General features: G+C 35.6%; 1 protein-coding gene across 4 annotated transcripts in view; it reads left to right on the top strand.

Moving 5' to 3' along the window:
* LOC111518191 (uncharacterized) overlaps positions 1–10,935 on the top strand; it is a 151,754-nt gene extending 140,819 nt beyond the window's left edge. For all 4 annotated transcript variants that reach the window (XM_074183218.1, XM_074183219.1, XM_074183217.1 and 1 more), the window contains 5 exons: positions 105–288; positions 3,689–3,814; positions 7,316–7,545; positions 9,770–10,001; positions 10,255–10,935. In XM_074183218.1, the coding sequence (XP_074039319.1) occupies positions 109–288; positions 3,689–3,814; positions 7,316–7,545; positions 9,770–10,001; positions 10,255–10,749 (1,263 nt within the window). In that variant the 5' untranslated portion in view covers positions 105–108 and the 3' untranslated portion in view covers positions 10,750–10,935. The remainder of the gene's footprint in view (positions 1–104; positions 289–3,688; positions 3,815–7,315; positions 7,546–9,769; positions 10,002–10,254) is intronic.
* Positions 10,936–14,038: the final 3,103 nt, after the last annotated feature.

Here is a 14,038-nt window from a genome sequence, read left to right on the forward strand (position 1 = left end):
AAGTTTTTGAATAATGATCTTCCTTTATAATCAAATCAGCGTCTATATTCAGCGCCATATTTGATCACTGCACTTCTTTGATATTGTTTTTTTTTTCATTCCAGAAAGATGATGTGGTTGAATGATTCCAAAGCGCACGTGCTCGATGATTCTGATTTGGACAGTGTTAGTAGTGGTGAAGAACTACCCATTTGGGTTCGAGGAGAGCAGCGATGGGTTTCGGGAATATCTGAAGAAACAACCTGCCAGGACGTAGTTCGAGTTTTATTACAAGATGAGGAGAGGCGAGTAAGTGAAAGATTTAAACTGGAATCGACTTAATTCCAAATTGAAGTTAGTTAGTTGACATTCGTATTTTCATCATTTCAATTCAATGAATCAAGGTCAGAATTAAATTCGTGTAATTGATGACTCGTTTATTTTGTGGAAATTCGTGATCACTTTATTGAAATGAATGAAAGCACTTTCGTCTAATTTCCACTAGTTATTTTATTTTCAAGACCGGTTTCGGATTTCAGTTTCTAGCAGATATTTTAATGGACACACTAAAAACTACCCTCATCCCTAATAACCCCGTTTCTCAGGAATATATTCTGTTTTGATTCACATGACGTACTGGTGGTTTTTGATGGTTCAAGCAGACAAATCAATCAATTTTTAAACTTCTTCAATAGTCTGCATAACAAAATCAAATTCTAAGTAGAAATCGAACAAACAAGGAGCTCAACTTTTTAAATTTGAATATTTCCAGGATTCTTAATGGTTTTCAATTTATAATCTACTGGAAAAACAACTTCAGAGACTGTAGACTTCCCTTTGATTCTTTCAGTCCAATCTCACATAAATTATCCGTCTTCAGGTCGATATTACACAGTGCGTTCACAATACCTTCACCTGAAAAGAACTTCCTGGGTGAACTAAAAATAATTAAATAAATTACGGTTAACAATCAATGAAAACTCAAATTTCCAACATGAGAAATGACTTTCATTCGATATTTCATAATATTGTTTTATTCATCTGAATATTGATGGCTAATCATGAAAAAAAATGATTGAGTCATCTTTATTGAAAGCTGATGAATCAATTGATCAATTGGTCTGATTCAATCTCAAAATCACTTCCATGCAGAAATCAAGTCTCAGTGCTCTTGATATAGTTTCGAAATTTTTTGAATTCCACTCGATAGAGCATTGAGTATTTCATTAGGAATTTGGGCAGATCTTAATTATTATTCAATCGAAGTTTTTGGTGAATTTTAACGAATAGAATATTTCTGGTCAACGACACAATACATGTGTGTGTGTCAATGTCTCAATTTGAAGTTCAGCTAATTGATATACGAATGAAGAGAATGGAATTCCTACTCGTTTCATTGTGACAAATTCAATGTTCATACGAAAGTAGTTGTATCCTATACAGTGCGGACGGAGACACTTATAAGATTCTGCACTCTTTTAATTAATATTATTTCCAAATATTGTTACACTTTAGAACTATTTTTGCAATACTAGGTATCAATTTTCAGTTATGTCTACATAAGTTCGTAAAACTTGTCACGAATTGAGAAATGCGATGATACAATGTGATTACGCTTTTCAGTTGTTTCAAGCTTTCTAAACATAAGACAGGATGTAATATTCTGTAAATCGTAATGAAACTGACATTCATATTCCTGGATACCAGCAAATGATTGGCACAAATATCACCAGCTTACAAACCGGTACGGATAAATGTAATCACTCCACCCGTTGCATCAAGTGTTTTTTCGAAATCGCCAATTGAAAAATTTTAATTTGTATTTATCTCTTGAACGAGATGGGACTTATTTACATTCGCAGTGACTCGCTTCAACGAATACCTGTTCAAATCGATGAATTGCATGTTTACAGACTCCTCATTATCAAGAGCTACCTGTTTGGAACTTCTATTTCTTGACAACAGCTTTGTTCATTTTCTGAAACTGATTTTCCTCCAGGACTCTGGGCACTATAAAAATGAAAGTGTTAAAGTGAAAGATATGAAAGAATATTTGAATATCAACATGGATATCAACATTCAAGTGTCTACCTACGTATTAGGTTGGTTGTTTTCTGCAATGAAAAATTGCAGAAAATAGAAATGAGCAGTACACCTAATAACTACTCACACAGTGCATTCTAGCTAAACAAAACCACCCTGAACAAATCATTCAATTTTGAGACACGTCAACATTCATTTTCAGGGGGGCATATCTTCACGTAAAAATGTCCTCAGCCACTCTCTCCCCATAATAATTCAAATGACGAAAATTTCAAATGGAAATAATGGTCTTGGAAGGCCTTCAATTCTTCATTCGATTCTGTAATATTTTTGACACTACAACGATTAGCAATCTCAGAAAAACAAAAATATTTTTTCAAGTTTTTATTTAATTTCGACCTAGAGAGTGGAATGAAATTCACTCTCTCAAATGTTCATCCTGAGCACCATTAACTTGCAAACAATGATAATTACAAGCTATTATTTTCTCACTTACGTTCTGTGTTAGTGGCACCTGGTGATTTATTTCCGTAATTCATCTATTCATGCAGTGAATGGCTGCGTTTCATAGACTTTTGATTGCGACTATCCTCGTAGAAAAAATCTAGTGGGATCAAATTGGGGGTTCTGGGAGGTCATTCTCAAAGCCCTTCCTTTCAATCCATTGAATCAGTAAGTTATATCGACCCCTTTCCACAATACGTAATATAACTGGATGGCGTTGGTAATTCTTGGTATAACTTCATCATTTAGTAAACTGATATATCCTTCACTAGTTAGGTGCGCTTTCAAAAAGCATGGTCCTATAATATGGTTACCCAAAATTTATGTCCAAACATTCAGTTTTTGAAATGATACGTGTAAATTTGACCAGACATTTGGAGATTCACTCCAGTATAGAAAATGTAGAGTGGAGTTTTTGTTGATGAATAATTCTGAAAACATTTGTACCACTTACTCCTGATGTTTGGGTCAACTGGACAAAGTGGCCAAGAACTGCAACACCAATGCCCGCTATAATCCTATTCCTGAATGGTCATTTTGTCTGTTATTAACGTTACCAGTTTTCATGAATGTATGTAACAATTCCAATACATCTCAATGTCTCACACTTCAGGCCGGGATATTCTTGTTGAAAGCACATGAGATTTAAAGAAATGGTAGTTATAACTTTCTACCTCAGCATTCGACTGCATAAGGTATTCTATTCGGCTCTCAAAGTTGTTTGTATGATCAGAGAATTTCCATTGGGTTGGATATCAGATTTTTTCATCTTCAGAAAACAATGGTTTACTGTATGAGATGAGAAATATCGACAAGGGTCGATTATGAGGCCGATTTAATATATATATTTTACATAAATGACCTTAATCGTTTATCAACACCTGCATCATTCAATTTATACCGGATGACACTTAATTTCGTATCACATATAAGTCTGATGAATCACTGGCAAAAACAAGGATTTCGACAACTACATAGCTAGTACTCTGCTAATCAGTCATTCCTCATTGTTGAAAAAAACCAAATATATCAATTTCTATCTTCGTCAAAAACGATGTGACGATACTGTGTTTGAATTTGACAATGCAACACATGTTTTCATAGTTCTTTGTTTTGTTCAAATAATGTTTTTCCAAATTCAAAATGGCTGTTTTTTTTTCAGGGCAGACCGATCAGTGCATCACAAAGATACCAAATAACTGAAAGATGGCGGGGTGTGGAACAACCTTTGGATGAATCTTCAAGGATTTTGAATATTTGGAACGCCTGGGGAACAGCTCAATCAGAGGTAAATACTGAAATACTTATGAAATTGATTTGACCAAAGAATGATCTGATTGGAGGGACTGGTAATTTGTTTTTTTCAAAAATGCAGTTAAAGTTATTGAACAAATTATAATTATCATTAATATTATATACTTTACCTCTTGAGGCGGTGATCGGACTGTTTCGTTACATAGATCCTCAGAATGGCAATGCGTCAAGTATTTTACAAGGAACTAGAGAGTGAACTTTCGACAACTTTTGGTTAAGGTTATACAGTGCTAGTCAAAAGTCCCCTCCCCCCCTCGTATCTTTGGAACGGGTATACTTATAATAATGAAATTTGGAGGGTGGAAATAAACGGATGTAGGCTTCTTAACTGGTCACAACAGGTGACGCAATAGTCATAAATGACGTCACAAGGCCACTGTGACCAAAAATTTTAAATGGGACCCTATGGCAAGTGACAGCTCGTTTGAAAGGTATTGAAAATACCTATTCAGTCATACCAATTTTGTTTGGGTTTCGGCTGATTTTGATTGATAAATTGAAGAAATACGAAAATTATTGTTTCGCATTTAATTAATAAAGATTTTAAAGTACGCCTCTGGTTCATTGTCAAAAAGGTTGACGTGTTTGAATTATCTACTTGTCAAAAGTGTTTATACCTTGAAAATTTACCTAAGCTATCGTTTAACGAGACGTTTAAGTGTTTACATAGGCAAAATGGTACGTAGTGTAGCCGACAAAGTAGCAGCTATCTTAATAATTGGTGAATGTAGAAACAATTTCCATGCAGCGGAACGACTGTTTAATGAGAGGTACCCCGATCGCCCTATATCGAGGGTTTATTTGAGGGAGCTTCTTCGGAAGTTTGAAGCATCAGGTAGTGTTCAAGATGCCAAACGATCTGCTCGACCAACAATCAGTGATGACAAAAAAATTGACATACTTGGAGAAATGGTAGTGAACCCTACTTCTTCCACAGCCCAAGTTGCGTCTATCTGTGAAGTCAGTCAAAGGACAGTACATAGGGTGTTGGCTAAAAACAAATTTCATCCATACAAATTAAAAATGGTGCACCAACTTTCAGATGATGACCCCGACCGAAGACTAGAATTCTGTGAAACTATGTCCGATAAAATGAACCAACAACCAGGCTACATACAGACAATTTGTTTTAGTGACGAAAGTACTTTCTTTCTCAATGGAAATGTTAACACTCAAAATGTGAGGTATTGGAGTGACACAAATCCTCACATCTTTCGTGAAAAACATACTCAATTTCCAGAAAAAGTAAATGTTTGAGCAGGTATTTTGGGAAACCACATAGTTGGGCCTCTTTTTCTCAATGCTAACTTAACCGGTGAATTGTATCTGGAGATGTTACAAACTGATATTGAGGCGTTAATTCTTGAAATTCTAGAAGATAATCCAGATGAATTCGACAACTTGGAAATAACGTTTCAACAAGATGGTGCTCCTGCACACTATTACGGTGCAGTAAGACGTTACCTAGATGAAGAATATCGTGGTAGATGGATTGGACGACGAGGTTCGATCGAATGGCCAGCTCGGTCACCGGACCTTACACCATTAGATTTTTTTCTATGGGGGTACTTGAAATCTAAGGTTTACGCTACAGCACCTGACAGTATTGCCATTCTGAAACAACGAATTGTTGAAGATTGTAGGGCAATTTCCGCTGACACACTGGGACGAGTACGACAAGAGTTTAGCAATAGGATGCATTACTGCCAGGAAGTAGATGGAGCACATTTTGAACACTTATCATAAGAACTGGTTCTTAAATCTTTATTAATTAAATGCGAAACTATAATTTTCGTATTTCTTCAATTTATCAATCAAAATCAGCCGAAACCCAAACAAAATTGGTATGACTGAATAGGTATTTTCAATACCTTTCAAACGAGCTGTCACTTGCCATAGGGTCCCATTTAAAATTTTTGGTCACAGTGGCCTTGTGACGTCATTTATGACTATTGCGTCACCTGTTATGACCAGTTAAGAAGCCTACATCCGTTTATTTCCACACTCCAAATTTCATTATTATAAGTATACCCGTTCAAAAGATACGAGGGGGGAGGGGACTTTTGACTAGCACTGTATATCAAAACGTGTTATTGAAGTAAAATTGTCGGTTACTATTTTGAATTATTGAAAGAAGTTATTCAATTTGAATAAATAAACATATCATTCATTATTGAAGATTCTTCATGAAGGTAACATTGCAATAGAGATAGGTCATAATAGTGGTGACTTTGAAAAAAGGCGATTGGAGTAATTTTTTTTATGTATGATGAATACAAAAACAAATAATTGCAATGAGATGGTGGATATAGAAGACATCCACGAGTTCTCGAAAGACAAGGAGTGAAAAGAAGTTTATGAAAAAGTGTTGAAACAATCAGAGCAAAAAAGGAATCGACATTAGAATACCAAGAAGTCAAAGTAAAAGAGTATTTAGGAGAACAATCTCAGATGATTTCAACAGGAGTTTGAAAGAGAAGAAGAGCTAGAAGAGCAAGAACTCAAAAAACGGGAAAGAAGAAAGGGAGTAGACAGAGGAACGTTGATGAATCGCTCAGAATGTTATAAGAAAATCGTGGTCAGGATATACGAAAGCTGAATCAGGTGCTGATACTAGCAATTGTGTAATAGGAGACCATGCAAGAATATGGGGCAAGTGTTGCCAGATTTAATTGTCCTAGCCCAGATCAAAAAAATTGTAGAGCAGACCAGAGTACATGCTTCCGTCGGTAGTTTGAAGTATACTGATTTGCAGCAAGTTCTGTGACTAGGTAGATATCTAACGATACACGGTATATTATCGACTGTACTGTAGCTCAAACAGTGCAGCGAGAAGAGCTCCTGAGAAGAAGATATACTGTTGAGCTGAGTAACCGTGTTTGAAGATCACTAACATTCTAGAGAACACAGAGGTCACCAACACCAATGAGAAGGCGGAAGAAGACAATGCTTGAAAATAACAAATTGATATCAAGATTCATGCGTTCTAGGATCGATGTGGTTGAAAGCTGACTGGAAATCAAAGAACCAGGTTATCTCCATAACCGTAAAAGAAGCACATTAGATTATTTTGTACATTATTTCAAAACGCGTTTAAGTTCAGACAATCGTTAAATTCAGAAGGGATAGTGAACAAAAACGGTGAATGCGATAATCCAAAATAATACTATTTGAAGTGAACTTTTCTATTGTAATTTTGAATTGTTGAATAAAATTCAAGAATAAACGTATTACTCTTTCATTGGTTGAAACCAGTTGCACTCGTCACTTGTGCTAGACCTGTATATGATATTGAATAAAATAATTTGTCGATACTACAAGATGACTGGAAGAGTTAACTAGTCCTTCAACATTTTTGCATAACAGATGAGGTGCTTTCATTTCACCATAACATGAATTTCCTTAGAAAATGCATTCTTATGCATTTATGACACAACATTATATTATTTCAATTCAGAGTCTCACCGTTTTTCAGGTTAAAATCTCTTTACGAAGAGTGAAACACGAATCCCACAGACCTCCGAGTAGAAGAACACGTTGTAGGTCGGATTCAAGTACATGGTCAGATAAAAGCGTTTTGAAAACGATACATCCCAAAAGATTACAAGCCCTCCAGAATGAAAGGCAACCATCTAGCACTGAAGAACTCCTTAAGTTGGTCTTGGCCCAAGGGGAAGTGATAAGAAGGCAACTCAAAAAGTTAAGGTATAATAATACAATGTGTTTATTCATTTTTTCGTTCATTCATCAATATGTCTGTTTATTCATTCATTCAATAATTAACAACAGCAGTGAACAAATTTATTGTGCTCAGTATAGTAGTTCAAAGCAGTAGTGATGAAAGAGGCAAAAAGTTGCAGTAATATGATGAATAATGCAGCTCTGATGTATGGATGGAATTGAACACTTCGGGTTAAATATGGAAATAAGTTGAACATATCCTCTACACCTAAGAGAAAAACTTTCTTTAGAGCAAGTTCCAGCTTAAGTTACGACATACTTGTTTTTCGAAACTGTCGAAAAAAACAAATTCACTTTCTATTGTTCTTACTGAATTCTTCTGGATGCGGATTCAGCTCAGGTTAAGCTGAGGAGACTCGAAAAGTTGATAAAAACTTCATGAAAGTTCGCACGTTCATACTGGATACCCCTTCTGGAGGTTCTGGATGGTCATTGACTATGACAAATAGAGAGCAAGACTCTCTATTTGTATAGGTTCCTATTAATAGATATTTTCATTCTTTACAGCACGCTGTGGTGATTCTCAGGGTTGAATTATTTGAATCCTGGCCGTCAACTCCTTTTATTTTCTATATATCACCATAGCATACCTATGCATACCCATCTACCTATGAATCCTATGTTATGCCTGTTTGGAAACTGTTTGAAAACAACTTCTGTATCTGTAGAGTCGGGAGGGTGAGTGTAAGCCCACGGCACTTAGGCCACATGTGACCCATTGTACATCCTCCCGAGGAGTTGTCCTCCTAGGTCATCGTCCATCCTGTCCTTTCCAGAAAGGTTGAACAGGTGACTTGGAGATATCTCCTTTATATCGGCAGGTGTAGGCTTAGACTCGCCGAACATACACTCTCTTATTGACGATAACTCCGGACACTCGCATAGGACATGCCTGACAGTCTCATCTTCCTGTTCACATATCCTGCATAGAGGTGTGTCCACTGCCCCAAATTATGGAGGTGTTTCCTTTGTTGACAGTGGCCAGTCAGAAATCCTACTGTTAAGCGTAAATTTTTCCTGGTCATCGCCAGATATTTCGGCGCCAGCTTTCCAGGGTCGCCCAGGGTGATCCTGCAAGATTGCATGCTTTGATTCCATCCCATCTCTATAAGGATTGACCATGAGTGTAACATTTGGAAAGTTCCGCAATTGTCAACGTCATCCCGCCGTATTATCTACCGAGGCTTTGGCTAAATCTTGGTGGCACTCTAGTAGTAGCCCTGAGGTAACACGTTGTCTGTTCAAGGCTAATAGGACTTTCCTGCTGTCAGTGCAGATTGTTATGTTTTTGCCAGAAATTTCCCAGTTAAGCTGTGGGGACACGAAAAATTGATAAAAACTTCATAAAAGTTCGCACATTCATACTGGGTATCCCCTCTGGAGGTTCTGCATGGTCATTGACTATGACAAATAGGGAGTGTTGTTGTATGGGTTCCTATTAATAGATAATTTTCATTTTTTACAGCACGGTGTGGTGATTCTCAAGTTTGAATTATTTCAATCTTGACCACATAAACTCCTTCATTTATTTTCTATACATCAGCGTAGCATACCTCTGCATTTCCGTCTACCTATTAATCCTATGTTCTGCCTGAGACTGTTTGAAGACTCCTTATTACTTTAAATTCTACTGTTCTACGTGAATTTCATCACAGATTATAGTGAAATGGAATCTATAATTTTTATGAGTCCTTTCGGATGACCTAGTGTCATATTAGCCCTTTGTTTGGTACTGAGGTAATCGATTGCTGCTTTTTTCGTTGCACAGATGTGAAATGGCTAAAGATTAGCAATACCTGTAAAACTACAATAACATCAATGGATTCGCAGGAAGTCGAACGATTGCCAAGTCGAACTTGGCTTTTGAAGATATTTTTTCCATATCTGCCACCAAGTTAATGAGACCCATAGCTTTGATCATCATTTAATATACTCCGCTTCACTACTTACAGAGGTTACCTGGTACATATTTGGGAAAAATATCATTAATGAGACTGTTTCTGAAGAGTTTAATTTGAAAGTGGAACTTCGAAGGCATGAATGGAACTGTCGCTGTTTAGACATAAATAATAACAAGTCATTTCCAATTATTATTTTGATTATTTCAACTCAGAAAGATTGTTGATGAACCAAATCACATACAGAACAATTCATTTTCAGATACAATAAAAAGTACTTTCCTTTTCAGGCATAGTGAACATCAGATAGGAAGCTTGGAAGACAAAACACACAGAGCTAGAGTCAGGAAACATGGAAGCAATTACTTATTGGAAACTTACCTGAAGGGACTATCAGAAGCTGTCGATCCAGAACAGGACGATACACTGGGTGCAGATAAAAATAGCGACAGTGGTGTCATGACCGAAGGAGATAGTGAACAGTCTAATAACAATAATCCAAAGTCATCTAGAACCACAGAGGTACGTTCGAAATGAAAATAAGAATCTATCTTCAATATTTTTCTGATCATCGGTAATGAAAGTCTAATTTGGTATCAATATCATTTAATTATTTAGAGAAATTCACCCGAATTTTCCAAGCAATCAATTCTCCTGCTAACAGTTAAATGAATATTTATTAGCTGGTCAATATTCTTCAGTCTTACTTTCTTATAGTGTTCTTCACATTTCATCCACTTTGAAATAATTTTCAATGAATTTTTTTATGCTTCAGGCACACTTCGAGCGGTTTTCTCCATCTTCAGAAGAATTCGCCAAAGACATAAAAGATGATGACACCAGCTCTACGGTTAGTGAATCAACGATGAAAGAGCAACTCGATCTTTACGAAAAAATATCCAAACTCAACAAACGCCTCTTGAGGGAGGAAGAGAGTTTAGTTAGGCTTGATTCTAACTTGAAAAAATATGATAAAGAAAAACTTGACAAGGACGATGTCAGTAAAACGTTAACAAAGCTCAGGACGGAGATGACCAAGAGTGCGTGCGAAATGCAGCACAACGAAATAGTTCTAGAAGAAACCATAGAGAAGTTGGAGAACAGGCGGTTATTTCTTGAAAATCTCCATAGAGATTTAGCAAGTGAAGATCAGGAATATGAAATGCTACAAACTTTACTGTTCAGTAAGACCCAACAGTATGAAAAAGAGAAAAAACATAAATCACATCATATTTACCGAACCAAAGAATTATTAGATACCCTCGTTTGACGAAGTTCACATCTTCAATACAGACATTTGACGATTTTTGATGGAAATGTCTCTCATCGATTTAATACCAAATATTGTGTACCTAATAGCTTTATTATTAACATTATCATTAGTGGATTTGAAATTGTGAAAAATTTGTTAGTTGTTGAGATTATTTGTAATATATTTTTTAATAATACACCAGAGTATGATGTGTTTTTATACAATACCAGATCATTAAAATAATTCAAGGTTCAGCGAAGGGGACAATGTTACAGTGCTGATGTGTGGAAAAATTCTTCTGCTGAATTTTTATTTTGACAAAAAATGTGATGTAATGTAATGTTTTTGGCTATCTATTTCTCCATCTCTATACAAAAAATGTGGAAATTTCCTTTCTTTGGGAGATTACCACACTTTTTTGTATGAATATGAAGGAGAAGAAAGCCAAAACGTTTAATTTTTTCAGAAAATAAATATCTTCTCAGGAAACCCTTTCATTTGGCATTCATATAATGGGAGAGCATAAAAAACTAGTTCGACATCTTGGGTTGTCCACCATCAAGGGCAGACTGAATAAAAGTTTGTAAATGTAAAAAAAGTATATATTTTTGACATCTTCAGAAATTATTTTCCTGATTGTCAATATTGACAAAAACCAATAAGTAGTTTCATGGACTCTCTAGTCCATCTCCGGCTGATTTATAAATGAAATTCTGATCAAATGAAAACACTATTTTAATCGAATGAAAACTTGTGAATACCACACCTCAAGATTTTTTAAGATGATTTTTTTCAATCCCCAATTCATATTAAATTTAAGGAAAGAGACAGATGTCGGGACATAATATTTGTCCAATAAAAGTAAAAAATTTTAGCAATAATAAATTTTTTTTTCATGTCTTGTTTTCCCTTCACTTGAAATGATAACAATTGAATCAGCTCATTCCCCCTATTCCCCAAATGAACATCATACAGCTCATTCAGCCTTCAACGAATTTTCCAAATGTATGTTGTATCTATCCAGCCTGAAAATTGACGAAAGTTTCATAAAAACTTTTACTCCACCCATTTTGAAGCATAGAGGGAAAAAAGTACATATTTTTTTTCGTATGTTCCTGAATTTGTGCCAATCCCCGCTTACATATCACATTTCCGCATTCTGGCTCCATAAGTGGGTGAGTAAATTACAACATACATGTTTTATAGATAATAATAAGATTCAAAGTATAATAACTATGCATTGGAAATTTGGTATGTGTTTCGATTAGTCCTCTAATGACATCATATCCTGAGAGAAGTTCTATAGCATTATCCAGACCGAAAAATAGGTGGCGCTCTGCTTCTGTTGATTTTTTTAAAAAAAAGTTGATTATACTCGTGAATAAGTTTCTTCCTAGATTAATTCAAATTGATGCTCAATCCTGTTTCAATTTGATACCCATCAACAAACGTCTCATAACGAAACTGATATATAAGGATATGCACGATATCAGCAACACTGGACAGTCAATAATATCATTCAGAATATACTTATAATAATGTTGACCGATGCAACTCTTAAATGGGGGTTGCCCTGTTCCTAATGACAAATTATGTCCAATAAACAATAGGATTTTTAGGCTTCTTCAGTCGATAAACGTACAAAGCAGATTTTTCTTTGGCTTTATCGTGATATCTGAAAAAGAGAAAAAGGTAAAAAGATCCTCAGTTACTCATTATAAAAACTGTGGCTGATAATGTTCACTTATAATATATTTTTCCTAAATAAATCTTCCTATTTTTTGCAGTTGAAATTGCTTTGTTTGCTTTAATAATCTTCATTCATTATTAAAGTTTGTATTTCAATAATGTGTTGAGACTCAATATCTGAAATTTTTGTGATATGAGCAGTTCTAGATGAGTGAGTATAAAAACACAATAGGATTTTTCGTTTGTACATCTACAAAATTTGAATGGTGAAAGATACTGTAACAAACTACACCGCCTCATAATTGCGGGACCGAAGGCGTATGACTCGATCAATTATTTTATGATAGAGGGATTGCCGATGATGAGATGTACGTTTGGCCAGCAAGTTTCCATCATCTGTCTCCTATGGACCATTATGTATGGCGACATATTGAAAATATGGTGTATGCAGATCCTGCAACAAAAGAAATAGCATCATATGAATGTAGGCTTTCATAGCTGGCGTCAATGTTTTGGTGGGTTTCGGGGGTTTTACCGTAGTCTTCTTCGATTACAATCTCCAAACGTTTCAACTGCAACTTCGGCAGTCATCTTGGGTGGCGTGGTCGAAATACTCTTCTTGGCGTATCAATTGCAGTTGATACGTCAAGAATACGTCAAAAATACGTCTAGAAATATGTCAATAAACGAAGTTGAGATTCTGCTTATGAAATAACTATACTAATTATAGAGTTCGGATTATACTAATTATGAATTTTTTTGAAGAAAATTGATTTCATTTTTTATTAAATGCTTTATATTAGCTTCACCTGTATGTTTGCATGTATGTTTGTTTGTTTGTAACTTTCCTTTTCATTTCATATCATTCAATAATATTTGAACAGGTGGTAAAAAAAAGACTGTTGGATTTTTTTCACAAACATAATGTCATCACTGATAGGCAATATGGTTTTGTGCAGAACTCAAACACTGAGAATGCTGTAGTGGATTTCCTGGAGGAGACAGTCGGGGCCTTGAACAAATCGATGAAATGTGTTGCAGTATTCCTCGACCTTGCCAAGGCCTTCGACACAGTTTCTCACGAAATTTTACTCAATAAGCTGCACCATTACGGTATACGTGGTCTGTCGGCTGACCTTATGACTGATTACCTAACAAGTAGAGTACAACAGGTAAAAGTTGGACAAGAAATAAGTAACGTTTCAAAAGTAAAAATCGGTGTACCACAGGGGACAGTATTAGGACCGATACTGTTCCTTGTGTACATGAATGATATTACAAGAATTAATGGATTTAAAGGACACTATTTTTGTTATGCAGATGATACAGCTCTGATCTTCATAGGAGAAACTTGGGAGGAAGTAAAAGAAACTACTGAGACTGACTTGCAAAAAATACACGACTGGCTAAACTTAAACAAACTCACCCTGAATATTGAAAAAACAAAATTTCTCACATTTACGCCAACAGTCACTACCCAACCAAAAAATATTCTGATACAATTACACATCACAAACTGTCATAATATCGATTGCACATGTTTCAGAGTAAAAAAAGTGGAAAAAATCAAATATTTCGGAGTAGTCTTAGATCAATGCACGCGCTGGTCAGATCACAT

Source organism: Leptinotarsa decemlineata, unplaced genomic scaffold (assembly GCF_025532065.1).
Source record: "Leptinotarsa decemlineata unplaced genomic scaffold, Ldec_3_MD MMD2_tig00026336_RagTag_RagTag, whole genome shotgun sequence".
NCBI lineage: Eukaryota > Metazoa > Arthropoda > Insecta > Coleoptera > Chrysomelidae > Leptinotarsa > Leptinotarsa decemlineata.